Genomic DNA, 27,192 nt, shown 5'->3' with positions numbered 1-27,192 from the left:
GTTGTCCCAGCTACTCGGGAGGCTGAGGCAGGAGAATGGCGTGACTCGGGAGGCAGAGCTTGCAGTGAGCCGAGATCGCGCCACTGTACTCCAGCCTGGGCGACAGAGCAAGACTCCGTCCATCTCAAAAAAGAAAAAAAAAAAAAAAAGAAATTCATTATTTTTAATAACACTATTATTGCATTAAGAAATCAATTTCGTGGTCACGACATATTTTAATGGAATAGGAAACAACATCATAGAAAATAAAGTGGCATGTCACCCATATCAAAATCGAGTATGAGTTTATGAAACTTTTCACAGAAGTGTGTGTGTTGTATGTGTGTGTTTCTACTGGATTATGATGTAAAATGTATTTCTGAGCGTATCAGTCAAGAAATACTTCTCTCAGAAGTATTATATGTTAAATCTGGCTCTCCATATGAAATGGGCGGCTTTATTGGTGAAAATATTTATTTTTTTTTTGTATATTAGCAAGATATTTAGGGTGGCAGTGAGAACAGAGGCCCTTTCCATGGCCCGGAAATAACTACACCATGTAAGAGGCTGACGACATTATGGTGATGATGATGTGCTAGTCAGACTAGACCAGGCCTTAATGATAAGCACTTGCCATCTGTCAGGAAGGGGTGAGAAGTCACCTAAGGTAAAATGAATTCTGATGTAAACAAGGTTTGTCTTCAACATCCCCCCACCTCCTGTTTAAGGATCAGTCTTCTGACTGGGACCCTAGTAGCCTGTAGGCTCGAGTCATCAAGGCCATCTAATCGTCCATTCTAGAGCTTCCCTGCATGCAAGCCATTTATCCTCCAGGCCATTCCTCATCTCTTTCTCCTTTTCATCAAATGTATCTGCTATGCGTCCTATTCTATCAATGTTCGTTCACTACCAGGTCACATAAAACTGTAATTTGCTCGTCACTGTAAATAGATTTGCGGTATGTAAGATGGAGAGAGTATCTGAAATGAAACAATGACTCTAATGTTGAGACTATCAGCTTCCAGGGAAGCCTAGGGTGGAAAATAACTGGTGATGATGCCTGTAAGGTTAAGAAGCTATAAGGAATCCCCAAGTCCGTCTGTATATTTGTGTACTTTCTAATGGTGCAGAGTTAGGCTTTGTGGAGATATAAAGAGGAAGACATGGCCCCTAGTCCCAGGAGTTTGCAATCAAGCAGGTGGGATGGTGAATTAGGCCATTCTTGCATTGCTATAAAACAAATACCCAAAGCTAGGTAATTTATAAAGAAAAGAGGTTTGATTGGTTCACAGTTCTGCAGGCTTTACAGGAAGAATGGTGCTGGCATCTCCTAGGCTTCTGGGGAGGCCTCAGGAAGCTTACAATCACGGCAGAAGGTGAAGTGGGAGCAGGCACGTTATATAGTGCGAACAGGAGCAAGAGAGATGGGGGAAGGAGGTGCCACACACTTTTAGACAACCAGATCTTGCCAGAACTCACTATGACGAGGCCAGCCCTAAGAAGATGGCATTAAATCATTCATGAGAAATCCACTCCCATGATCCAAACACCTCCCACCAGGCCCCACCTCCAACACTGGGGATCATGATTCAACATGAGGTGTCGAGGAGACAACACCCTAACTATATCAGACGGAGATCTTGGGTGCCAGGCACTTGCATCCACCACTTTAAATTACCTTATTTAATTGTGGTGGTGTCATCATCTAATTTTGCAGACAAGGAACCAAGGCTCAGAGGAGTAAACTATTTTTATCCAAGGTGAGTCCCTCTCCAAGGGGCTGACTAGTGCCCCTCTTAGGACAGTAGCAAGTTGGAATAAAGTTGGGCATGCCTAAGGTCTTTAAGGAACAGGGGATGCTTACTTCCTTTGCATTCCTTTGGCCACTTACATAGCATACTTAAGCTCCTTCTGGATAGACTGTGTCCTCTTATTCACATGCTGAAATTGTTATACATTTTTAAACAATAAGCGAATAATATATTTTTCTAAAAAGTAACTGATTTTCTCTAGGTTCAGTATAGATAGCCAGCCATGGGAGTCAGAATTTGAACTCAGATCTGGTCTGGTTCTGAAGGCTCTGTTCTTTCCAGCTTTGAGACAAAGGAGCAAATGTGAGAAGCGCCTTTTGCTCACTTCTGCTTGCCAGCAGAATTTCCCAAAAGCCCCGTACTGTGAAGATGTGCAGCTCTTTGGAAAGATGCTTTGAAGACGAAACCTTTAACAGGGTTAGTGCCTATGCCTCTGTAATCTACAACCAGATGCACTCTTATACCCAAGCCGTGATGGGATTCTGCTACGATGTAACTTCTGAGCAAATTTGATGTGACTGTGCAGGTCCTGAAACTCCACTTCCTGTCTGTAAGCAGTGGACGGAAATCCTGGGCTGGAGCAGTCTCATAGGATCTCTCTGAAAGGCTGTTCCCAGGCTGTAGGCCTTGGTCTGTAGTCCACAGTAAGACTTCTGAATACAACTAACTTTGATTCTTTAAAAGCTTGACTGTTTTCTTTAGTCGGCATGGCATTCCATACCATTCCAGAAACAGCAGCCAGGGGGATATGTGAAGGAGAGAGCGATGGCGTAGTGTGTGGAGCTGCTTAGCTGTTAACTAGCGGAGTTAAGAGAAGGCAGCCGGCCAAATGCCCTGGAGGGGCGAGGCAAAGCTTTTCAGAGAGCTGGGAAGTGGCACTCCAGTGAGGTCTGAAGCCATGAAGGATGACTTATTTATCCCACAGTAGCTAGAAGAAGACGGGTCTTTCCAGGGAGTGTGACCAGTTTAAGCAAAGGCTTAGGGGCAGGAATAAAAATGTGCTGGGCCGGGCGCGGTGGCTCACGCCTGTAATCCCGGCACTTTGGGAGGCTGAGGCGGGCAGATCACGAGGTCAGGAGATCGAGACCATCCTGGCTAACACGGTGAAACCCCGTCTCTAGTAAAAATACAAAAAATTAGCCGGGCGAGGTGGCGGGTGCCTGTAGTCCCAGCTACTTGGGAGGCTGAGGCGGGAGAATGGCATGAACCCGAGAGGCGGAGCTTGCAGTGAGCCTAGATCCCGCCACTGCACTCCAGCCTGGGCCACAGCAAGACTCCATCTCAAAAAAAAAAAAAAAAAAAAAAAAAAGTGCTGGAAGTGGGAAAGGGGAGCTGGTTAAGGGACTAAAAGTTATTCCTTGTGGACCACCTTCTCATCACACGCTCTTTGACCTCATTGTAGTTCAATGGAAGGAAAGAGAGTCAAAAGCTGGAGGGAAGTTTCTCTCCAAGCGGACAGGGGCTCAGCAAACCCAGCCTTCCCCGCAGTCTTACCTGGAGCTATTGCCTGGGGAAGAGGGTGTTCAGGGCACAGTAGCCCAAGGCTGGAGGCACTTTGCTCAGAAGCGCCTGTGGTGCTGCTCCTCGTGGGCCTCCTGGGAGGAAGGGCCAGGGAGCCAGGCGCTTCTCCCATCCCCTTCTGGAATCCTGGCCAGTTTCCACGTACATAACCCAGCTTAATCCATAGAAACAGGAGCTGCAAGGCATGTTCTTTCTCTTGTTTTCCTCTCCAAGACACGGAAACCTTTATTTTCTCCCTACACCACAAACCGGTACTGTTCAATAATATTGGATAATTGCACCTGTCGCACTCCCCATATTGTGCTGAGGAAAAATAATTGCTGGTTTTCTGCTTTGCCGTTGAGCTGTGACTCCGTCATTTGACTCGGAGCATGTCATTTTCTCCCATTTTAGACTGCGTACAGTCAAACCCTGTGAAAGGACTCACAGACAGCGGCCCTGCGTGTGTGAGTGGGCGCGGGCCTCATTCAGCAACGATTTCTAATTTATACAGCATTGAAAATCCACAGCTATAAATAAACAGTTCTGACTGGCTTTGCTGCCTACTCAAATGCTTTATTAAAAAAAAAAAAAAAGTCACCAGCAACTGCATGAGAAAGGAAAACAAGAATGTCTGGAGGTGGAGTCTGGCTTCTGAATCCTGGGCTTGGGAGGGGGAACGCCCCACTTTGGGACCGGCTCAGTGCTCAGCCCCTCCAGGTTTTGGAAGGCCTGGCCTCCTCGCTCCTTGCTCAGCCCCTCACGCTCTCCACGTGTGGGTGCAATGTGTTTGGGGATTACAGTCTATGAAACTGGCTTCCTGTTATGACAAGCATTGCAAGTGAGTAGGTGCGGAGGAACTGAAAATAGCTTAAGAAATGTAGGACCCTTCTGGGGAGAGAATGGGGTTAAGGCATTGTTTAGGCAACAAGACAAGTCTTCTACCCAAATTCAGAATTGGTTTCAAATGTGAGACAGCAACACTGGAACAGAAGCATGAGTATAGGCCAGTCCCTGGGGTAGCGGTGGCAGTGTCCTTCCTCCTCCTGTAATGGGGACAGTTTCCACCAATTTGGGATCTCTTGACCACCTTTCTTTTGTCCAGCTCTGCAAGATGTGGACACGTTTTTGTTTTGTTTTTTAAATAAAGGTTTTTGGATGACCCGGTACTGCTTTGCTCTGTAAGAAAGAGGAAGGAAACTGGGCTCAGGAGTCAACTCTCTGTGTGACCTTGGAGTTGTCATTTCCCTGCTCCGAACGAGAGGTGTGCTGGAGCCAGTCTGCACAGGCTCTCGAGGACTGAGTGGTTGTGCACATCTCTTCCCAACTCTACATTCAGCAGCATGCTGCCAGCTTGAAAAAGGCCATGGTGAGAGTGTTTACACCACGGAAATGAGCACACGTTATCAATCAAAGCCTGACATCTTTTCCCCAGAGAGCTGGTTGTTAAACATTTCCCAGCACACCACCATCAGAAACTCAGTTTGCTCATTTGTAAAATGAGAACGTAACTCATCTCCTACTTACAAAGTTTCCGTGGGCTAAAATAAGTGAGAGTGGTGATAAATTACTTGACACTATACAAATATTGCTAGAATCATCATGTGGTTGCTATAGTTGTCATCTTCTATTAAGGGCCTAACATAGTACTATGTAATTTGCAAACACCATGTGCCTTACAGTAAACGTTTAATCAGTGTGTTATTGTTTTGTTGTTGATCCTTTCTTAAGCCACTGCAGCACCCACCATGCTCTTGTGTGCTTAGGTATGTGCTCAATGGGAAATGGTTTCGAGACATTTCGAGCGTTGGAAGAGACACTGCACAATGGCCAGGCGTGCTGCGATCAAGGTTTAATTTGGTCCTAGGTCCGGTAAATCCACAAATAGAAACTTGCAGGCTCGTCCCCACCAAGAGCTTACTGTGACTGCACGTTTACGCAGCCCGAGTCACCTCTGGGGTGTGGAAAAGTTGGGTGATCCCCCGAGGGCCTCATGTTTGGGGAATTTCCACTGTGGCAACTGCTTCTGAGCTCCTGCTGAGACCAGGTGCCTGGAGCAGTGAAGAGGCTGCAGTAGATGTGGGGAAAGAGGTGGTATTCCCAGCTCCATCTGGAAAAGACTCGGGGCCCATATTAACAGAACAGTAGAAAAAGAAGTGGGGATTAAGCAGGTTTCTTGGTGCCTGTCCTGGTCTTCCCTTGGGCTGCCTTCCTCCCTGAGATGTTCTGTCCTCTTCTGTAACCCTTCAAGACCACTCTTGCTCATTTTTTACCAAATTTTTCCTATATAATGTTAGGTTGGGAAGTCCAAGTGCAATTTTCTTCAGTATCCACACCCCAACCCATATGAGCCTAGTGACATACTAGTAGACTCAAATATGTTTACCCACCAATAGACATTTGCCATTTGTGCCAGGAAAATAAAACTAGGAAAATCACAGGAGGGATCATGAATCCTTGTTAAGCATCTGAAAATCAGCTTTGTTAAAACACACACTCATTCAGAAAAGTGCTTTGTAGCAAAGCAATCTCAACAGCTCTCATAATTCTATCACTTCCCATCCAGATTCTTGTGCAAGTAAAAGTATTAATACACCATTTATTTGATGAATTAATCAATGATCAAATGGAAGAGGTTTTGACAACGTCACTAATACCTGCCCTGAACGCTTGCTTAGAAGAGAAACAGATTTCCCAGTATTTTTTATAACTTACTTTCCCATTGTCTCCAATTAATTTGCTATTATCCCAAGTAGACAGACAACTTCAGTAGTAGCTATCACCCTACATTTTTAGATCATTGAAAAAAAATGGATGAGCAATCCACGAAAATAACTAGCTTACTGAAATGCTTGGTTTTTAAAGGAAAATTGGTATTATTAAAAAAAAAAAAAAAAAAAAAAAAAAAAAAAAAAGGCCCAGGACTGGTAGCTAGGAGATCCGGGAGACAGAAGCCATTGCTCTGGTTCTGACACTAAGTAACCCTTTTGCCTTGTGCAGGTAACTTCTTATCTAGGTCCTCAGCATCCTCCTCTGTAAACTGAAGAGTTTAAATGACTCTAAATTCCTCTCTCTCTCTCTCTAGATGTTCTCTAACACCAAGTTTATGTGAGTTTCTTTGGCCAGGTTTTAACCAGAGACCATCCTCCGTGAAGGTCAAAGGTCATCAATTCTCAGATGGCAGGAGTTGTTTTTGGCATGTACAGTCAACCTTTCAAAAAACCAAGAGTTCTCAAGTTAAGCTCCCTTCACGAACCTCTTTTTAAATTTAAGTATCACTCTCTGTCCCTCCTGATTTCCTATGTTGCTCCACCACCTCCCTCCATCAGAAAAAAAAAAAAAAAGATGAGAAAAATCTCTTGTGTTTTCTTCCTTCTTGGTTCTTGGAAAACGGTGTGCAATCACTTCCTCTTCTTCCGTGGCTGCCTCATGTCACCTGTACAAACAAGAACAGAGACAGACCTCAGGCTTCAGGCTTTCCCTAATGGGTATTTTTGCTGTGGGTAAAGATTCACTCTGATTTGGGGCAGTGGAAAGTCGAACACACTTTTCCCAAGGCGACCAGATACAGTTTAGGGAGTTATGAAAAATAGCTGCCATGACGACAGGGGCAGAGAACAACTCTGCCATCCTCCCTCCGTGCCGGGTTCACAGTTAGCCAGGCACCCATGATGCCGCTTGCCTTCAGGTGCTCTGCATAGCTAAGAGGAAGCATATTGCTGTGGTTCTGCGTGAGTGTTTGCAGGCTACAAACAATCCATCAGCAAACTTTGAGACTTTGCAGATGGAGATGAAGAGACCACATCAAATTAGAGAGGAAATAGAAGGGTGGATGTTCACCTAATTGGGGTCATTCTGTGACCTCTTAGCAAATGAATTCATCAGCCTGGTGGAAAAGTACTGGCATATGGATTAGGTCTGAGTAAGCTCATTAGAGGGGCATTATTCTACTGAAATTATAGCATTAGATTTGTAGAATGACTTCTATTCAGCCAACAAGTTGGTACTCCATATTTAATGATCATAAATCTTTGTGTAAGCTCTGCAATTTATGAAATTTCATTAGCTCATTATCCTTTGCGCTTGTTGCCAAATACTATCAATCCTACTTTAAAAACTTCTCCATTCCAGAACTTAGAGCCCTGGTAGTTCTGGCTTGATATTCCTGTAGCAAATCCATGCTCCTAATTCCACAGTTCACCCTTCAGACCTTGCCACCTTCATCAATTCTATCCTTAACAGTAAACACTAGATACCTTATACTAATTCCATTCTGCTGGAACTCCACTTCTTAAAGGCTATCGTGACTGGTGACTTTTGAAGTCCTGTTTGTGGCCCCTTAATCACACTGATTTCCTAGGATGGCCACCTCTTGATCACGCAGTCCTCATGGCTATCCTTGTATTCATCTCATGCAAGATTTTCAAGATCAAAACTCTCTCTTCTTCATCTGCTTCTCATCAATCTAGACTACCCCAGTCATCAGCCAAGTCTTATTGTTTATCAAGCTTTATGGGTTTCACATTGTTTTCATTGGTGGGTCTACTTTTTTCTCTTCTGTTTTTCTTTCTTTTTCTTTTTCTTTTTTTTTTTTTTGAGACAAAGTCTTTGCCCAGGCTGGAATACAGTGGCATAATCTCAGCTCACTGCGGCCTTGAACTCCTGGGCTGGAGTCCTCCAACCTCAGTCTCCTGACTAGTTGGGACTATAGGTACACATCACCATGCCCAGCTTTTTTTGTTTGTTTGTTTTTTGTTTTGCTTTTTTATTAGATACAAGGTTTCGCTATGTTGCTCAGGATGATCTTGAACTCCTGGCCTCACCACGACAGATCCTCCCATCTCAGCCTCCCAGAGTGCTAGGATTACAGGCAAGAGCCACCACACTCGGCCTTATTTTCCATTTTTGATGTGAATTCTCTCCTCCCTAATTAGGCCTTCTCTTCTCTACATTAGGTCTATAAGTACAAGCACAGTACCACCTCTTTCTGTAGAGTATACTCTGGGCCTTTAATGAATTCTTTTTCAATTAAATAACCAGCTTACATACAACAGGGACAATATAAACTTGGTCAATATAAACTTCTCAAATTTCTACCCCCTGGAGTCACTCCGAGGGTTCCTAAAACTTTTTTTTATCCGTGTTGTTTACCATTCCTCAGGCCCTCAAGCCTAACTGTAATCATAACCTCAGTCCTTCCACGCCAGGTGTCAAGGACTGAAGTCTCCCTTCTCCATTTAAGAAATGCAACAGAACCCGAACGTTTGGAGAAAGGCCACCCAGGAGCGGACATGGTGGTGTGAAGCTCTGCTGGGGGAGGAGAGCAGGTGGCTCCTTCCATTGGATTAGAGTCCTCTGTCCAAAACCAAGTAGCTAGGAGGAACACTAAGAAGTGCCCACATACCCATCCACATGCTAGAGAGAACGGACTGTCCCCAAATGGGTCTCCGTGGTGCTCCCAAAGTCATTTTATTCTGTAGGGACTCACACGGCGTGAACATTGCAAAAATCATGTTTCTTTTCGCTTCTAGCAGCTGGGAATGGCGAGTGGGGCCTTAGTCTTGAATTCTCACAGAGCTAAGCAGTTTCTAGGCTTCTTTAAGTCTTTGGAATTTATCTCTGATGGTGCTTTTTTTTTTTTTTGAGACAAGGTCTTGCTGTCACCAGGCTGGAATGCGGTGGTGTGACCTCGGCTCACTTCAACCTCCGCTTCCCAGATTCAAGCATTTCTGCCACCTCTTAGCCTCCCGAGTAGCCAGGACTACAGATGTGTGCCACCACACCTAGTTTTTTTTTTTTTTTTTTTTTTTTTTTGTATTTTTAGTAGAGACGGAGTTTCACCATGTTATCGAGGCTGCTCTTGAACTCCTGAGCTCAAGTGATCCACCCGCCTCGGCCTCCCAAAGTGCTGGGATTACAGGTGTGAGCCACTGCGCCTGGCCCTCTGACCATGCTTCTATAATACATAGCTGGAAATAAGGAAACTGTTGACTTAATAATAGATCATATATCTTACCCAAACCAAATTCGCAAAATGGATTTTAAGTTGTAATTGGAAAATTATGTTTATTATAAATATTTTCTTGATTGAGAAGCATTTTTCCCAGTCAAAAGTATCCTAGTTGGCAGACAGTAAGTTAGATTCACCCTGACTTGTTTTATTCCTTTATCCTCTATCAGATAATACCAAGGGCTAGAAATATTTTTATAACCCTGATATTTCGCCTGATATTCTTGACCACTTGGTGCTTGGCTGGTGACTTCCAATCAGGCCACTGGAAGCAGAGATTCCAGCTGTGTCTCAGTATTTCAGAAGCAGAGATTCCAACAGATTCTAGCTTCCATCTTTGCAAGATCTGAACATTTCCTGCAGTCATGGCCAAGAAACTATTGTTTCAATCAACATCACCGTCGGTACCGTATATAATTATATACCTTATTATTCCAATAGTTAGAACTCAGGATAAATAAAAACATACTATTCCCAAAGATTCACACCTATGTATCTACAACCACAGAAATGAATGCCAGGAATTGAAAATTTGAAGAACATTGGCCTGGTTTCAGTGGCCTGACTCAGAAAAGGGCAAGAAGTTTGATTAGCAGGTGTTAGAGAAATGAGGTCTGAGCACTCATAATCCTACGTTCACACTGCAGAAGTCCAGGGAGGAGAGGGAGCTGAGGGCTGGCTGGAGAAACCCCTGTGGGAAACAGGCTGAGGAAGAGGGAGGAATGGTAATCCAGAGCGGGCTCTTTTTGAGTTTAGGGAAATGAAGTTAGGACAAGAAAGGCAAAAGGGAGATAACTTTCTGTCATTGTCCAAATGCTGCCCCAGCGGGACCATGCTTTAAAGTACCTGTGGAGTCATTGCATGATAAAATTCTTCTGTTGTGGAATAAGCAGAGTTAATAAGACAAACCTCATCCAATTCCTTCGTGAATAAAACAAGGAGGTGGGCTAGATGGCCTCTAGGCAGCTTTTATCAAGAAAATCTCCCTTTTAAAAAACCTGGTTTATGGCAAATAATATTAAAAGCAAGCTTCAATATCATTCTTTCCGAGACACAATACCAGCGCCACTTAGCCAGGCTGGAATTTTCAGCTTACAATCTGTCCTTAGGATGAGAAGGACCTATGGTCTTAGGGGCCCTGACAAAGGACAGCCTGACCCGTGGCATGTGTCCATCAGGGGCATAGGGAGAGGGGTCGCAGGCCCTGGGTAAGCTGACTGTCTCTCCAACCACCCCCACATAGCAGAGGCCCTGCCATTTGGGCCTAAGGTGCTTAGCCCCTTTCTGTGCCCCAAGATGATTTTCTCTTCCCAAGGGGCTTGTGTCCTGGTGTCAGCATCCTTGAGTGCTAGCAATCATCCAGGAAAAAAAAAAAAAAAAAGAAAAAGAAAATTAAGCATGTAAGGGGCAGAGAAGGGAGCCTTTGATAGGATGTCCTGATTGCCTCTTGCCCCCAGTCACTATGGAAGAGAACCTGCCCCGGGCATGCCTGGGTGTTCAGTCATAGCCATGGTGAGCCAAGCTCACAATGTCCTGCCAGAGACAGCTTCTCCTGCCTGCTTCTATCATGGTTTGAAGTTAACATTCCATCTAACTCCTCCCAAAAAGTAGAAATTGAATCTTTCTGGGGGGATGACTGGTCCCAGTAACTGACTCTGTGCTTGCCCAACCCTCTGCCTCATGACACAGAAAGGCTAGCACAGGGCAGGGAGATGGTGACAGGTCAGGCCAGGGAGCCCTGTGGAACCTCTTGTGAGCTTTTTGACCCTCAGTGCGTTCTTGAAGGACCTTCCTGTGGGCCACAACACCTGCCTCCCTGATGCTCAAAGCCAGTTCCCTGTAACTGCGCGCCCTGGGAGGACCTCATCATACACTTTCCAAGTTAAGATGTGATTCTCAGTATTGTTTCCTATTGCTGTCCTTCTTGCTCTCCTGTCCATATTCACCCACTGATGTGGTACAGGAGGAGGGAGAAAGTGAGTAGATATTCAGCTATTGTGACTATCACCACCAACACCCTTCTCAGTCCAGCAGCCCACTCAGGACAGCACCACACTGCACAAGGATGCCGTAGACAGAATTATCCGCACTGGAAGGAGACCGGGGTCCTGAGATGTAATAGAGTCTTGTCCTCACACCAGCAGCATCGGTATGTCTGGAGTATGCGTTAGAAGGGCAGAATCTCAAACTGCACCCCAGATCCACTAAACCAGAATCCACACTTTAACAAGATCTCCGGGTTCCCCAAGATCCTCATTTTGATGAGAATCAGCGGCCCAGGTTTGAGAAGCAATGCTCTGTAACAGCGGCTCTGGATCCTGATTGCAAGTTAAAATAACTGGGAAGCTTTAAAAAATACCCATGTCAAGTCACCATCTCTAGAGATATGGATCTAATTGGTCTAAGGTGGGCCTGAGAATTATTATTTTTCAAACTCCCCTAGTGTTTCTGTGATGTAAAAAGCCAAGGTAGAGAACTACTGCTAGAGAGATCCTGTCACATTGAATGACTCTTGACTGATACTTCGCCTGATATTCTTGACCACGTGGTGCTTGGCTGGTGACTTTCAATTGGGCCACTGGAAGCAGAGATTCCAATTCTGTCTCAGGATTTCAGAAGCAGAGATTCCAACAGATTCTAGCCTCCAATAGCCTGACCTCCTATTCGCTGTAAGTACCTGAGGACGTGCTTCATCTCTGTCCATCTGCTGTCAGGTAGCTGTTAGCTTTATTCACTTTCAGCTGGGAAACTGGTAATTTATACATCAACTCGAAGGGGAGAATGAGGGAGAATAAGATGACCAGCAGCAGTGACTAACGCTGTATGCCAGGTCCTGCTGTAGGCGCTAGATCCTCGGCAAGTCATCTGAGGTTCTCCGTGAGCCCAGGAGGAGGTCACCAGCATTATTTCCACTAGGACAAGAGAAAGCTGGGGCACAGAGACCTTTAGTGACTTACTCAGTCTCACAGGTACAAGTGGCAGGGCCAAGATAGAAACTGAGGCAGTTTGGCACCAGAACTTTTCTTCTAACCACAGCCCCCAACTGCCTCCCTGAAGCATTCATTTGAATTTCTGCTCTCACTGAAGGGGGCTCAGGCTGTGGAAGGAGAGAAAACATAGCTTAGCTCTAGCTTTGGACAGAATATGTGGCTATCTGTAAGTTTCCAGAACTGAAGATCTGGAGAAAGGCTCCCAGGTAGGGGAACCAGACAGCGGAGTGCCCAAGCCAAGATGACATCAAACCTTATGAACACTGGCCCAGCAGGCACAGACAGGGACCATCTCAGGCCTCCTGGGCTTGGTGGCCACTCTACTTAGAGGCTGCCTGATCACGGAGGAATTGAAGTGCATCGCCATAGGATACATGGTTGGTTTGCGGCCAGGTGAGGGACATACCCTGGCTTTCTTGATTCCTACTCCAGTGCTCTTTCCCTTGTTTAATACTTTCTGCCCTAACATGCATGTCTTCAACAACTCTCTAACTGGTACACCTTGTCGTCACCCTCCTATACTCCTTAAACTCCCCGCCCAATACTCTACAGTCATTAGAGTCACTCCTTATCTGCCATCTCCAGAACACCTTTGCAAAAAGTTCTACTTTACACCTAGGGAAAAAAGTCCTTGGATATCCTGTTGTCTGCACGGACTGATGCAATGAGAAAGCTAATGGAAATGAGGAATTTTAAGATGAACAAGATGTATCCCTAATCTGTAAGACACCTGAGGTCTAGTGGAAAAACAAATCCCTAAAGCAGTCATGATAAAGTGGTAAGTCTAGTGATTGGGAGATAAAGGGGGATGCACTGGGAAGGACACGAAGTCCAACCTGGGCTGACCAGGGAAGGCTTCCTGGAAGAGGTGAGTGTTGAAATGAATGACTATGAGCCAGGCAAAGACTGAAGGATAGGAGACACAGAATCCCATGGACATAAGAAACAACATCAATGTGGAGGGAAAACCAGCAGTTTGGTGCCACTGGGGCACAAATATAGAAGAGCAAAAGCCAAAGCAGGGACTGGGTCACAGAGGCCCTTGTGTGTCATTCCAAGGATGTGGATTTTCTTCAGTAAATTGAGGAAAGCCTTAAAGTGTTTCCAGTAGAATAGGACATGGGGAAATGTGTTCACATAGGTTGTTTAGCTTTCAGCAATGTAAAAGTGTTCACTGCATTGCAACTTTAACAAATCTAATTTTTCTTTTAAGTCTTATTAAATCATTCATAATTAATAAAGATCTGTTCAAGATTTAATACATTTATGATCTTATTCTGATGTTAAATAGGACCTTTTACTCATTCTCTTCTTTAAAAAGTTAAAAATCTAGAAAGAGCTCGAGAGATGAGCACAGTCATTTACAATTGTCTCTTTCACTTACGTGAAAACTTGCATGCACAGGAGGTAATTGAGGGACTATATGTTGATGCCGGCTTATCTATTTATTGGGACTTAATTATAGTTAAAAATTGGATGCAGTCCTTAAACAATGAGGCTTGTTAAGCACTTTGTGTTGAGAATAGTAATTTCAATAATAACAAATATGATAATTTTGTTTTTTAGTTCAATGGATGTTTAAAATTCACCATAGAGTAACAATTTAAAAATTAACTCAATACATTATTGAACTCAATACATTATTGAACAATTGATTTTAAAAGTTGTTGTTCTCTAAGCTCTAAGTAATCAAGTTTTTCTCTGTACTTCTAATATCTTAAAGCTTCTTTAAATATATATATATATATAGAGAGAGAGAGATTTGGGGAAGGCATCAGAAATCTTTACCCAGAACTTCAAGGAGCCAAAACTAGTTAGAATTATATGTCAACACATCTGAAATGTCAACACATTTTTTTTTTTTTGGCGATAATTTTCTGTGATTTGGAATCCTGATTGGGAAGTAATTTTTAGTATTCCATTTTTTTAAGTGTTTGCTTTCAAAGAGAATTTTGCCCTTGAGAGTTTCTTAAACTAGTCAAATTCTCCAAGAGTAGAAAACACGTGATACATCCAAGTTGCATGCTTATTTCTCCAGGGTCTCAGCTTCCTCTCAGAAACACACACTCTGGTACTGAACCTTCTGAAACTGTCAGGTTTTTTTGCATACACGGGCTTATGTTTTCACACCAGTTCATAGATTGGGCGGAAGATGGCACTTCTGCCATCTCTATTTTGATAGAACAGAATGGCATGTGGGCGAGTGATGTGGGGGATTGGGTGTGACTCTTTGCCTTCCTTATATACAGAATCAGGGTAGAGTTCCTGCGCTTCTCCTGGGGTAGGGAAATAAGTCATGGGTGTTTTGCAGCCTGACTTTCTGGTAGTTACTTTTCCAACAATAAAAAAATATTCTGGGGTGGGGTGGGGAGAGAGGAAGCAGGAAGGAGAATGAAATCTTCCATTTTAAAAGTAACTAAGATGATTTTTTTTTTCTTAGGAAGAAGCAACAGGATTCTACCCACCTATAATGAGAAAGTTTAACTTACTGACATATTCTCATTGCTGAAGACTCTGTCTGAATGAGGATTTCAGTCTCAAGTCTAGGATGTGATTTCATCTGGTAAATGTCTTATGGAAGGCTGAGGAGCAGCCTAATGAGGCACTGCTGAGGTGGGAGGAGGTGGGAGGAGCTGAGAGGACTATCTGGACTTACTTCCTTCAGAATGAAATCTTGATATTTTCAAAGCTTGTGTCCCTGGAACCCTCACTTGGATTAGGGGGAGACCCCTGATTTTATTTATTCATGCTAGGGATGGTAATACCTTGTTCTCTAGGTCCCGGGCTTTCTAAAGAAGATTATTTTCAGCTTTAAAGTTAAATGATGCATTGTTTGGGGGACAAGAGGAGATCCTTTGATGAGGTCCTTTAAAAGAGTACCCCACCCCCAACGCTGTCCTCTTGCCTGCCTTGGCACAACCTGTCTGAGTCCTTTGGACAAAGATAGTAAGCATCATTGCTTCTGTTTGGGGTTAGTTTTTCTTTCTGTTTCCAGGCGAAGTGGAGATGCGGGCACGGAAGAAGCGCATCTGTAGCTAAGAAAGAAATACACTGACCCCATTTCCAGTGGTTGAGCTTCTCTCCAAGTAGGTAGATGCTGGCGATGAAGATGTGGCCGAGAGAGAAGAAAGCTGCTAGACCCACGAGGCTGAGTTTGGCAAACACAGGATACACCCAGGTACCTGTCTCAAAGTAGAGCCACAGGATCCTGCAGGAAATAAGAAATCATGGTGATTAGAGCAGGAGGAGAAAAACAAGCCATTTTCTCATCAGGATCAACGAGGTACTGGAACCTAGGCAGGGGAAAAGAATCCATATCAGGGACATTTGTCAACAGCTGTAGTATTCCCACAAACCTAAGTAAGTGAGGCTTTTCTGGGTAAATCAACTTGATTCCATAACACATGCTGTTTGATGGGCTGGGCTGGGTTGTTTTACCTAACCCATTAACAGTCAACATTGCTGAAAAAATAGAAGAGAACATAGGGTTGGGCACCGTGGCTCCCACCTGTAATCCGAGCACTTGGGGAGGCTGAGACAAGTGGATCACCTGAAGTCAGGAGTTCAAGACAAGCCTGGCCAACATGACGAAACCCTGTCTCTACTAAAAATACAAAAAATTAACTGGGCATGGTGGCTCGGGCCTGTAGTCCCAGCTGCTTGGGAGGCTGAGGCAGGAGAATCACTTGAACCTGGGAGGAAGAGGTTGCAGTGAGCCAAGATCATGCCACTGCACTTCAGCCTGGGGGACAAGAGTGAAACTTCGTCTCAAAAGAAAGAAAAAAAAGAGAGGGAGAACATAGAACACATTGTTAGCTAAAGGGAGTATGTGGGAACATGAATGATCCCTTTCCTTGAGAGGTATGGCCTTCTGAGACATCAAACCTGCTATTAAGGAATTCATTTTGCTGGCTCTGAGCCAGAGAAGTGGGGTTTGCTTTTTTGGATCTAAGAATCAGGTGCAGCTTTCCATTAGCTCTCCAAGTCTGCTGGGATGAGGGAGCAGAGATGGAGCGTTATTGCCCTAATACAACATGCCTAGGATTTAACTGTTGGCCCTGATTTTCACTCATGCATATAGTCATAAATAGAGTGTTAAGCAGGAATGCATGGATTTGCAGGGAGACTCAGATCTTGCTTATGTGAGGATAGGCTGTAAGTCATTTCTGGAAGCCAAGAGAAGAAAAAGAAATGCTAGGAGAAGAGCCATGATGTCTAAGTGAAGCCTAAAAATGCAGTTTGCTGGAAACCAACTGCACTGGAAGGTGCCAAAGTCTGAAATAACTTTTAAAAATTAAATGTGGGGAAGCTGATGCATCAGCTACAGTTCCTCATTGGTTAGGAGCACAGAATCTGGAACCGGGCTTCTGTGATTCAAATCCTAGCTCTGCCACCTAGTAGCTATGTTACCTCCAGCAATTTCGTCAACCTTTCTGTCCCCATCCCCTCAACGTGTAAAGTGAAGATCCAAATAGCATACACCTTCTAAGGCTGTTGTAAGGATTGCAGGAGTTAACACATGTAAAGGATACAGAACAGTGCTTGGCATATTGTAATATTTGACAAGAGTTCAAAAGCTTCCATCTCCACTGAGGGATGGCACAATGGGAGTGCTCTCAGAAAACCTTCTTTGAAGCTGCTGATCTTTGTAACAATTAGGATAGGCCGGGTTATGCTTCAAAAACAACTTTTAAATTTGAATCTCCCGTGTTATCAAAGGAATTCAGGTGAAAGAATGAAATTCTGTGCTTAAACTTTCAGAAACCCAAGGGTGATCTCTGTCATTTCAAATACTTGAAGTTTGTGAAATGTTTTGTGGAAGAGACAAGGGCTATATTCCGGGCCAGGAGTAGGGTGAAGCAAGAGAGGCCCTAGGGTGTAAAATTTAAGGGATTATCTCTGTGCATCAAAGGACGCAATAAACAGTGTGAAAAGGCAATCCATGGAATGGGAAACAATATTTCTAATAAGGGGTTAATATCCAAAATATGTAAAATATTCCTGTAACTCAACAATAACAACAAACCCAAATAACCCAATTAAAAATGGACAAAGGACTTGAATAGACATTTTACAGAGAAGATACATGAAAGGCCAACAAATGCATGAAAGAATGTTCAACATCACTAATAACTAGAAGAAATGCAAATCAAAATGACAGTGAGATATTGTCTTACACTCATTGGGATGGATACTATATTTTTTTTTTAAAAAAAAGACAAGATAACAAGTGTTAGTAAGGACAGAGAGAAATTGGAACTCTTGTTCATTGTTGGTAGGAATGGAAGATGGTACATCTGCCTTGGAAAACTATATGGTGGTTCCCCCAAAATTAAAATAGAATTACCATCTGATCCAGCAGTTCCACTTCTGGGTACACACCCAAAAGAACTGAAAACATGGCTAACACGGTGAAACCCCGTCTCTACTAAATATACAAAAAATTAGCCAGGCATGGTGGTGGGCAACCTGTAGTCCCAGCTACTTGGGAGGCTGAGGCAGGAGAATGGTGTGAACCTGGAGGCAGAGCTTGCAGTGAGCGGAGATCACGCCACTGCACTCAAGCCACTCCGGCCTGGGCAACAGAGCGAGACTCCGTCTCAAAAAAGAAAAAAAAGAATTGAAAACAAGGATCTGAAGAGACATTTGTACACCCATGTTTATAGCAGCATTATTCACAATAGCCTAAAAGTGGAAGCTACCCACTGATTGATGAATGGATACATAAAATGTGGCCTATACATAGGCATTAAGAATGAAGAAAATTCTGATGCATTCTACCACACGGATCAACTTTGAAGACATTTTATGCTAAGTGAAATAAACCAGTTGTAAAAAGACAAATACTGCATAATTCCATTTACATGAGAAACCTAGAAGGTCAAATTCATAGAGGGAGAAAGTAGAATGGTGCTTGCCATGTGGTTGGGGGAGGAGGCAGTGGGGTATGCAATGGTTTCAATATGGTTTGTTTGTTCCTACCGCAACTCATGTTGAAATTTGGTCCTGTGTGTGTTGGTGTCGGGAGTGGGAGCCTAGTGGGAGGTGTTTGGGTCATGAGGATGGATCTCCTGAGAATGGTTTGATGCTGTTCTTGTGACAGTAAGCTCTAGAAATGGATTTTTTCCATGAGAATGGCTTGTTATAAATCTAGGATGCCCCTCGGGTTTTGCCCTTTTCACACATGTCCATTTCCCCTTTGACTGTCTCCGCCACATTGTGAGGCAGCAGTGATGCCCTTACCAGGAGCCAGAGCCATGCCCTTGAACTTCTCAGAATATGAGCTAAATAAACTTCTTTTCTTTATAATTTACCCAATATCTGAAATTCTTTTACAGGAACACAAAATGGACTAAGCCAGGGAGTTATTGTTTAACGGGTAGACTTTCAGTTTGGGAAGATGTAAAAGTTCTGGAGATGGATGGTGGTGATGGAGGCACAACAAGGTAAATGTACAACATGCTACAGAGCTTAAAAATGATCAAAATGGTAAATCACTTAAAATGGTTAAAATTGTAAATGTTGTGTACCTTTTACCACGATTTAAATGTATCTAGGGAGGTGTCAATTTTAGGGTCATATAAATGTAGGGTTGGCATTGAGTTCCTCGCTTGGGCCCTGCTGGTATCACTCTGCTTTCCCAAACTTGTCTGGATGTTTCTCCCAGATTGAGAATGAGGTGACTAGAATAAACAATAATTATCATCATTATTACTAATATTAGAATTCTTTTTTTTTTTTTAGACGGAGTCTCGCTCTGTCCCTCAGGCTGGAGTGCAGTGGTGCAATCTCGCTCACTGCAACCGCCGCTTCCTGGGTTCAAGTATTCTCCTGCCTTGCCCACCACTTCCTGGGTTCAAGTGATTCTCCTGCCTTGCCCTCCTGAGTAGCTGGGATTACAGGCATGTGCCACCATGCCCAGCTAATTTTTGTATTTTTAGTAGAGACAGGCTTTCACCATGTTGGTCAGGATAGTCTCAAACTCCTGATCTTGTGATCCGCCCGCCTCGGCCTCCCAAAGTGCTGGGATTACAAGTGTGAGCCACTGCGCCTGGCCTAGAATTCTTTAAGATATGCATTCCATGGATGCATTACAGGATACCCACAGTGATTCTTACCTGCATGGCGACTTCTCATGGCAGGACAAAGAAGGTATATGGCATAGAAAATAAATAGTTTCGGCCAGGCGTGGTGGCTCAAGCCTGTAATCCCAGCACTTTGGGAGGCCGAGACGGGCGAATCACGAGGTCAGGAAATCGAGACCATCCTGGCTAACACAGTGAAACCCCGTCTCTACTAAAAAATACAAAAAACTAGCCGGGCCAGGTGGCGGGCGCCTGTAGTCCCAGCTACTCAGGAAGGCTGAGGCAGGAGAATGGCGTGAACCCGGGAGATGGAGCTTGCAGTGAGCCGAGATCCGGCCACTGCACTCCAGCCTGGGCGACAGAGCGAGACTCCGTCTCCAGGAAAAAAAAAAAAAAAAAAAAAAGAAAATAAATAGTTTCAAGTAGATAGGGCTAGGAGTTTGGAGTCAGTAAGGAGTTCTGAATATACTCCAAACAAGTTGCATCACTTAGTTCACTTTGTTTACTTTATATACTTGAAGTTAGAGCTTCTAAATTCCCATGCACATTTATGTAAGATAGTCTATAAATAAGGACATCCCTCCAGAGGCTTGGAAAATTCCTGTTTACTTCATGTTTGTTTCCTTCAGCATAAGGCTTGTAAAGGAAAGTTCCCGACGTAAGCTAATGAATTGTGTAATTTCCTAGAGAAAGTGCAAGGAAAGTTATAGGTGTGGTACCTGATAGTGGGAAAGTAACAGAGATACAGAGTATGAGGCAAGATGACAGTAATTTACCAAGGGTACTCAGCAGAGAGGCATGAGTGAGGACAGAGTCACACTGTTAGTTGACATCACTTCTTTATGGCTTGCCTGAATATGAGGGGAAGGTGGGAAGAGAGAGGGGAACGAAGAAGAAAGAAAGGAAGGCAGGAAGGAAGGGAGGGAGGGAGGGAAGGAGAGAAGGAGGGAGGAGGGAGGGAGGGAGGGAGGAAACTTTGCTTTCAACACGTCTTCTATTTCAGTCAATGTCAGCCCTCCCTTCAATCTTGCCCCCACATTTGAGCCCATGAAATCATATCTATACTAAACTTCCTTATAAATGTTTCCTCAGTCCCCCCATTTCACAATCTTCCTTCAGCCTCCTTCATTCCATCTGGGTTTCTGTCACTGTCTACCAACTAGGCTTTCTTGCTCCTTTCAACCCACTTCCCCTACTGCAAGCCACCAATAACCCAGTAATCTTTCTAAAAGCAGTCTCTGTCCACAGCCCTTGCCTGTCTGCAGTGAATCCCAGGATCCTAGCTGCTTACCCCAGCCGACCTGGCCTGGCCGTGCCCACCCTCCATCCGTAGATCTGCGGTCCCTCCATATTGAACCCCTTTGTTTCTTGAATGAACTGAGCTCTGCAGTTTCTTGGCTTTCACACCTGCTGTTGTCTTTGCTGACCTTTTTGTTTCCTGGAACCTGCTTCTCTTTGCCCTGTGTCTGGCTGAATCTTACTCATGCTTCAAATCTCAGCTTAAAAGTCTATTTCTCGAGAAAAGATTTCCTGAAGCTTTCTCCCCCAACCCTGATTCAGTTAAATGCTTAGGCCAGTTGCTTCCTCCACCCTGGAACTTATCTTTGTTACTCATTTGATTGTTTTTCTCACTAGCTTGAACGCTCTGCAGGGGTAGGGACTGTGTCTGTCATGCACATTTATTTGCCAAGTGCCCAAAAATGCAACAGGTTCTTTGTATTTTGAAATGAATTGCTGTGTTGGGTGGCTCTGTAGGACACTGCTATGGACAGCTCTCAGTTGCCTGACTCACCAAGACCACCACAGGCTCTGAAAATTTGGAAATATACCAGTGGCCTTTCAAGTTTTGGTTAATCTCACTTTTACTAATACTTTGAAGAGGCCAATGACATTGCCCCTCAGTTCAAAGAGCAATTTCACATCCTTCCTGAGCCATCTGCTATGTGAACCTTTGTGAGTTGGACCAGGTGGGCACCAAATGGCAACCAAAAATTAATTTTTTAGGGTCTCCTTATCCTAAATCTTAGAGGATTAAAATGGCTATCAAGAAATTCATAACTTCTGCATCTTATCAGTAGGGAAATGCAGACATCTGAGGGTGGCAGATAAGCAGATAACAGAGTTTTGTGGGCTTTGGGCATATAATTCTTTCTTTTGGTGTTAACCCTCATGTCACATCTTTCCAGCCCAGGAAGAATAAATCAAATAGAAAGAGTCAGGAGAAACTGTAGAGCTAGAGTGTTAGTCAAATAGTTTACCTAGATGATGATATGTCGGCAATGATGAGAGTTATTGGGGTGGCAACCTCATCGTGGCATTTAAAGCTGTGGCTTGACCCCTCCCTGAGGCACCCCCTTCCAGTTTGAAGTCTCTCCACCCTCAGGGCCCATGGTTTTCTATCTTCCTGCCCTTCCACCACCTGGTCATTCCTTGCTACCTTTGCTGCTCCTTCTCCCTCCTGTCCCTGAGAGGAGGGCCTTTCCCTGGTGTTTGCCTCTTACTTATCTTCCCTCTCTTCTCTCTCTTTCCAGCAACCTTGTCACTCCATGAGGGTTCAACTAGCTGCATCTCCTCAGCCCTACCTTTCTTGAGACTACAAGGTCTGAATTTCTGAATGCAAATTCCTCCAGGCAGGTGATTCTCAATCTTGGCTGAAAATTAGAATTGACTTGGGGGACTTAAAAGTTCCAATGCTGAGGGCACATCCAGAACCAATTAAATCAGAATATTTTTGAAATGAGACCCGCTACGGGATATTAAACTCACTGTTTTACTTATACCCAAAACTATTTCTTTCACAATTCATTTTCATCTACTAATGGAATCACCATTTTTCTAGTCTACTAACTTAAAATTTTTAGAATTATCCTAATTTTTTCCTCTTCATTTGTGTGGTACATGTCAATCAATCCATAAAACCTATTCTGTTATTTCAACAATGTGTCTCAGGCATGTCTCTCATTTCTTATTCCACAGTTTTACTCTTTTCATGCTGTCATTATTTCTGATTTCTGTTACAGGCATTTTGGTTGAACAAGAACTAAGGTTTGAACAGGAAAGATAAGAACAGGAGATGAGATACCCTTTCCTCTCCTAGCCCTCCACCTCCATCCCTCTTCAGTTTGGATCCTGGCTGGGCTGGACCCCACATGTTGACAATAAGGGTGTGTTGTGTGGCATCTTTTTTTAAAATTAATTTTCATATAATAATTTACAGGCAGGGTAAGGATTTCTTCTGTGGAAAATGGTGCTGAGATTCCAATCCCTGCTGACAGTTGAGGCTATAAAGCTATGGTTGACCTGGACGGTCCCAGTTGAAGATCATATTTTAGGAAAGGGTAACAGTGGCTCTGGGAGGGAGTTCACCCTAACACACTGGAAAGAGAAAGAGAGAACTGCTGATTCTGGAAATGGCAAGGTGGCTAGTACCGGAATTCAGCTTAGTCCACCCCTTGGCAGCTTTGAATGTATTCTCAGGGTAAGATGTGTACGTGTATTTGTAAATGAGGCATGAATTTAAAGAACTGTTACTTCTGGGAACCCAGGAAGCTTTGCTCAGGGATCTTACCCTGGCGAGCATAGTATAAAAGAAAGTAATTCTCTCTCTTGCCTCATAGGAACTACTTTGGGGAAGCGACTTTCCAAACATCTGCCCCAAGGTTGGGTGATGGCTGCATATCTGTGCAGTGCTGGTACTGGGCATGTAATACCTTATACACTAGCAGAGACACCTGCAGCATCAGTAGGTTTTTGGTCTACCAAGAGCAGTGTGATGATGCACTCTAGGCCAGCTGGGTTGGTTGCTGTGGCGAGTAACATTGTTAATTCTACCAACACAGGGGATTGATGGGTAATGACAATGTTGGCACCCGCAGTGGGTACGGTGTGTTAACCCTTAACACTGTGCCAGGTGGGGATGTTGGGCCTGGTGGGGATTATGGTTTTGCCATCTGTGTGTAAGAACAATGCTCAGAACAGTGTACAGCATGGGTGGTGCAGTGCACAACAGGGGCATGTGTGAGCACTCAGCAGATTACTGGAACTCCTTAGGGATGGAGGTCTTGGAAAATTGGACCAAGACCTCCAAAGCAGAAGGGTGTTTGGGGGTATCACTGGAACTATGAAATAACCATTCATAAAAAATAAGACATTGTGATCAAACTACATAATATGCTGGCTAGTTTTTATTTTTATATTGGTTTATATTTTATTTTGTTTCCCATCTCTTGTCACTCCAAATTATTTGAAGCGCTATTGTCAAGAATGACATGTTAAAGCATAATTTGCTGGCCAAGTTACTAATACTGCTCACCCTTGCTTTCACTCCAAACAAACAAACAAACAACAGCAACAACAAATGCTCCCATTGTCTATACTACGTCCAACCTCCTGTAGTCTGCCATCTGCAAGCCTCCACGAGTGGATAGTTCCAGGGATATTTCTCATTAGTCTCTTTCACAAACAGGTCCAGCAAAGAGAATTACTGACCCCTGCTCTCACACTTTCTGCACTCTCCTGGCCTTGGGACTGTGCTCCTGTTGTTTACTTGCTCTCACTTTTTCTAGCTCTAATCCTGCCGGTCCTTCAGGGCTCAGATCCAATGCATGCCTTCCACAGCGCCCTTCCCACACTGCTCAGCTGGATGCAAACTCTTCCTTTTTTGTCACTCCTTGTTTTCCTTTCTTTCTTTTTTTTTTTAATGATGTTTTACCACTTTCCGTCTTCTGTACTTATAATTTGTATGCATGGGTTACCTCCACTTACTAAGGATAAACCCCCTGCAGGCTGAAGCTTGGTCTTATATAACACTGCTTTTCTGAGCAGGACCAACCATGTGTTAGGGAAAATATTTATTCAATAAAAGAATGATAAAAACCAGCAGAAGAAACATTTCTCTTTTTTTTTTTTGCTCCTCACCACTGCCTCAGGGAGAACTAGGTGAGGTGTTTTGGGGTAAGACAGAAGGGAGGAATAAGCAAGCTACCATATTTAAAGGTGACTAATGCTTTCCAAAGGAAACGAAAGATTTGCAGTCATTACTATTTTGCAAAGCCTTATTTTCCCACTTAAGGGACGGCTCTTCAATTTTGCAATCTGAAAAAGAACTAAAAGCAACCACCACATGTAAGGCGGTCCCCTCGGTCTCAGGGACTATTTTTAGGTCATTGTAACATGGTTTCGGCAGTGAAATGCTTCTCCAGCTCAGCTTCAGTGCCGTTTTCCTGACTCATGTTCATTTCTCACGCTCCCTCTGGCCCGAACCCATGCTATTTACCTCATTCGTGCTATGCTATTTCCCCATTTGACCATCTAAACTGGCACATCTGACAGCGGGCCCATAGCCACTTCCCTAAAACATCTCCATGGGTATCCGCAGTTTGTAGAACTTCATGGCCATCTGTGGCTGTGAGGAGCCAGGGGCCCTGGAACCTGCGTAAGGGTGGGGATGGCAGGCACCAAAGAGTCTCAGCTCCTCTAACCGGGGCGTGGACAGAAATAGAGATGCTTCCATCAACAGGACAACATCAAAAACCTTCCTTTAAGTGTCTATATTTGATTTGTTCTAGCAAAAATGGGGCTTAATGGACCAAACACCAACTTAGTATTTCTCATGAAGGATGAAATCCCAAACCACCTCAGCTCCCCACTGGGCACTGGAGCCTACCCAGTCACATTCCTTCTGGTGACGGGTCTCCATTCCTTCCCTCCACTCCCTTCATTACCAGTACTTTACTGTCTAATCCAAGAATAGAGCTGGGAACAACACGTGAAAGATTTCAGAGGCTGGGCGTGGTGGTTCACGCCTGTAATCCCAGCACTTTGGGAGGCTGAGGTGGGTGGATCACCTAAGGTTGGGAGTTCAAGACCAGCCTGACCAACAAGGAGAAACTCCATCTCCACTAAAAATACAAAACGAGCTGTGCGTGGTGGCGTATGTCCATAATCCCAGCTACTCCGGAGGTCGAGACAGGAGAATTGCTTGAACCCAGGAGGCAGAGGTTGCGGTGAGCCGAGATTGTGCCATTGCACTCCAGCCTGGGCAACAAGAGCGAAACTCCATCTCAAAAAAAAAAAAAAAAAAAAAAAAAAAAAAAGAAAGGAAAAGAAAAAGAAAGATTTCAGAGTGCAGAGCTAGGTCAAGTTTTGCGCATGCCCGTCCACCCAGCATTTAGCTGAATGGTTTTGCACACACTGGGAACTGAACAAATACCTGGCCATATAAACATAGTGGAAAGACAACTGGATTTGGAAACAGAAGACCTCAGTTTTAGTTGGCTCAAGTACCAGCTTTGCATCTCCACTGCACCTCTGCCATATGACCATGGGCGTGTCATCTACTCTACTGGAGATTTAGTTTTCCAGTGCTAAGTCATCTTTAAGTTGCCTCCCATTGCTCACACTCTCTGACTTTATTTGTGGATTGACTGATGTTTGCATCAGTTGGCTAACATCAACTCCCCTGGGTTACCAGCAATGCCACCAACTGGTCTACCTGTCTTGTTCCTCTTCAGTCTGATGGCCACACTTCAGCCAGAATCGTCTTTCTAATCAGCTTTCTTACGTAAACCACATCATTTCATTCCTCTGATTATAATACTTTTCTACAGAAAAGCACTTGGTTTAAAAGTCCAAACTCACTGATGTGGATTTACAACCTGGCTTTACCCTGTCCCCCAATTCAGCCACACCCTCAGCTCCTCCAGCCCTTTGCAGATGCTGTTTCTTCTGCCTGAAGGTCTTTTCCACATCTCTTTTGACCTATTCTTACTCATACCTTGGGCCTCAGCTTAGGCCGTGCTTCCCTTTAAGAAGCCAGTCCTGCACATCTCTCTGTGTGCCCGTAGCATCCTGGGCTTATGCCTATTACAGTCCTATCACCTGTCTCCCACTGTCTGATACGCTCCTCTTTCCCCGGCAGCCTCTAAAGGTAGCAGGTTTCCTGAACATCACTGTATCCTCCGTATTTTAGCATAGTGCCTGGAGCTGGTGAACGACTGAATGGATAAAGGATGCACTTGTACCTGGTTCCCATCTTGTCACGTTTCTTTCTTCAACCTCCTAATTAACTGCATCATGGTGACACCTGCCCAGGTACTGACAAACCAACCTCCTGGCTACTACTTCTCATTATAGCCACTGCAATTTTCCCCAATAACAGCAGTGGCCTTAGGTGCTTTTTATCTTCTTGGTCCCCAAAAAGGAAAAGAACAACAGGGGTCAGATATGTGAACTGATAATCAACTTACAAGTCCTTAGGTAGAAGACATTAGTAAGTAAAAGGTAATAACTTATATATATGAACTACAAAATTTACACTTTGCAATAAAGAGTAAGTTAAACACCACCAAAAAAGATACAGCATACGAATTCATGTGTATAATCAGCTAGCTTCTCCTTTGCTTCTCTTCAACACACGCAAGAACAACAACAAAAAAATCTTTATGTGTCTATACTCTTACCCCAATCCAGGTCCCAGATACTCTGTCTTTAGGGATATATTCCTTTGTGTGAAGCCAGATATGGCAAACACATAGCATATATCTTACCACTGTCCATTGTCATGCTATTGAAAGTCATTGCCTAATAATCAAGCAAATTTTTCTTGGTAGTGCCTCAGAATCCTTCTCAACAGAGTGCTCCAGACATCAACTATCAGTAGGTCCCAAGCTTAAGCTTCGTTCTCTGAAAGTTCCTTTGTTAAAATGTAAAGGCTTCAGAGGCTGAAGAACAACATAGAGCACCGGAGTCTTGGGGTAGATTTATTGAGCAAGTGCTTTCTTCAAGATGGGAGAAGAAAGATTTGGGTACTCGGGGAA

General features: G+C 44.0%; 1 protein-coding gene and 1 non-coding gene across 6 annotated transcripts in view; one reads left to right on the top strand and one right to left on the bottom strand.

Moving 5' to 3' along the window:
- Positions 1 to 451: 451 nt before the first annotated feature.
- Positions 452 to 27,192, bottom strand: part of ADTRP (androgen dependent TFPI regulating protein) — an 82,631-nt gene continuing 55,890 nt past the window's right edge. For 4 of the 5 annotated variants that reach the window (XM_077998463.1, XM_077998462.1, XM_077998464.1 and 1 more), the window contains 2 exons: positions 15,347 to 15,498; positions 452 to 6,726 (listed from right to left, as the gene is read on the bottom strand). In XM_077998463.1, coding sequence (XP_077854589.1) covers positions 6,692 to 6,726; positions 15,347 to 15,498 — 187 coding nt within the window. In that variant the 3' untranslated portion in view covers positions 452 to 6,691. 5 annotated transcript variants of the gene reach the window in all.
- Positions 1,733 to 1,874, top strand: LOC114677870 (small nucleolar RNA SNORA67). Its single transcript, XR_003729297.1, has one exon. It is a non-coding gene; the product is annotated as a small nucleolar RNA SNORA67 (small nucleolar RNA).

Source organism: Macaca mulatta, chromosome 4, assembly GCF_049350105.2.
Source record: "Macaca mulatta isolate MMU2019108-1 chromosome 4, T2T-MMU8v2.0, whole genome shotgun sequence".
NCBI classification, from domain to species: Eukaryota; Metazoa; Chordata; class Mammalia; order Primates; family Cercopithecidae; genus Macaca; species Macaca mulatta.
This window is presented reverse-complemented; position numbering and strand designations above follow the sequence as displayed.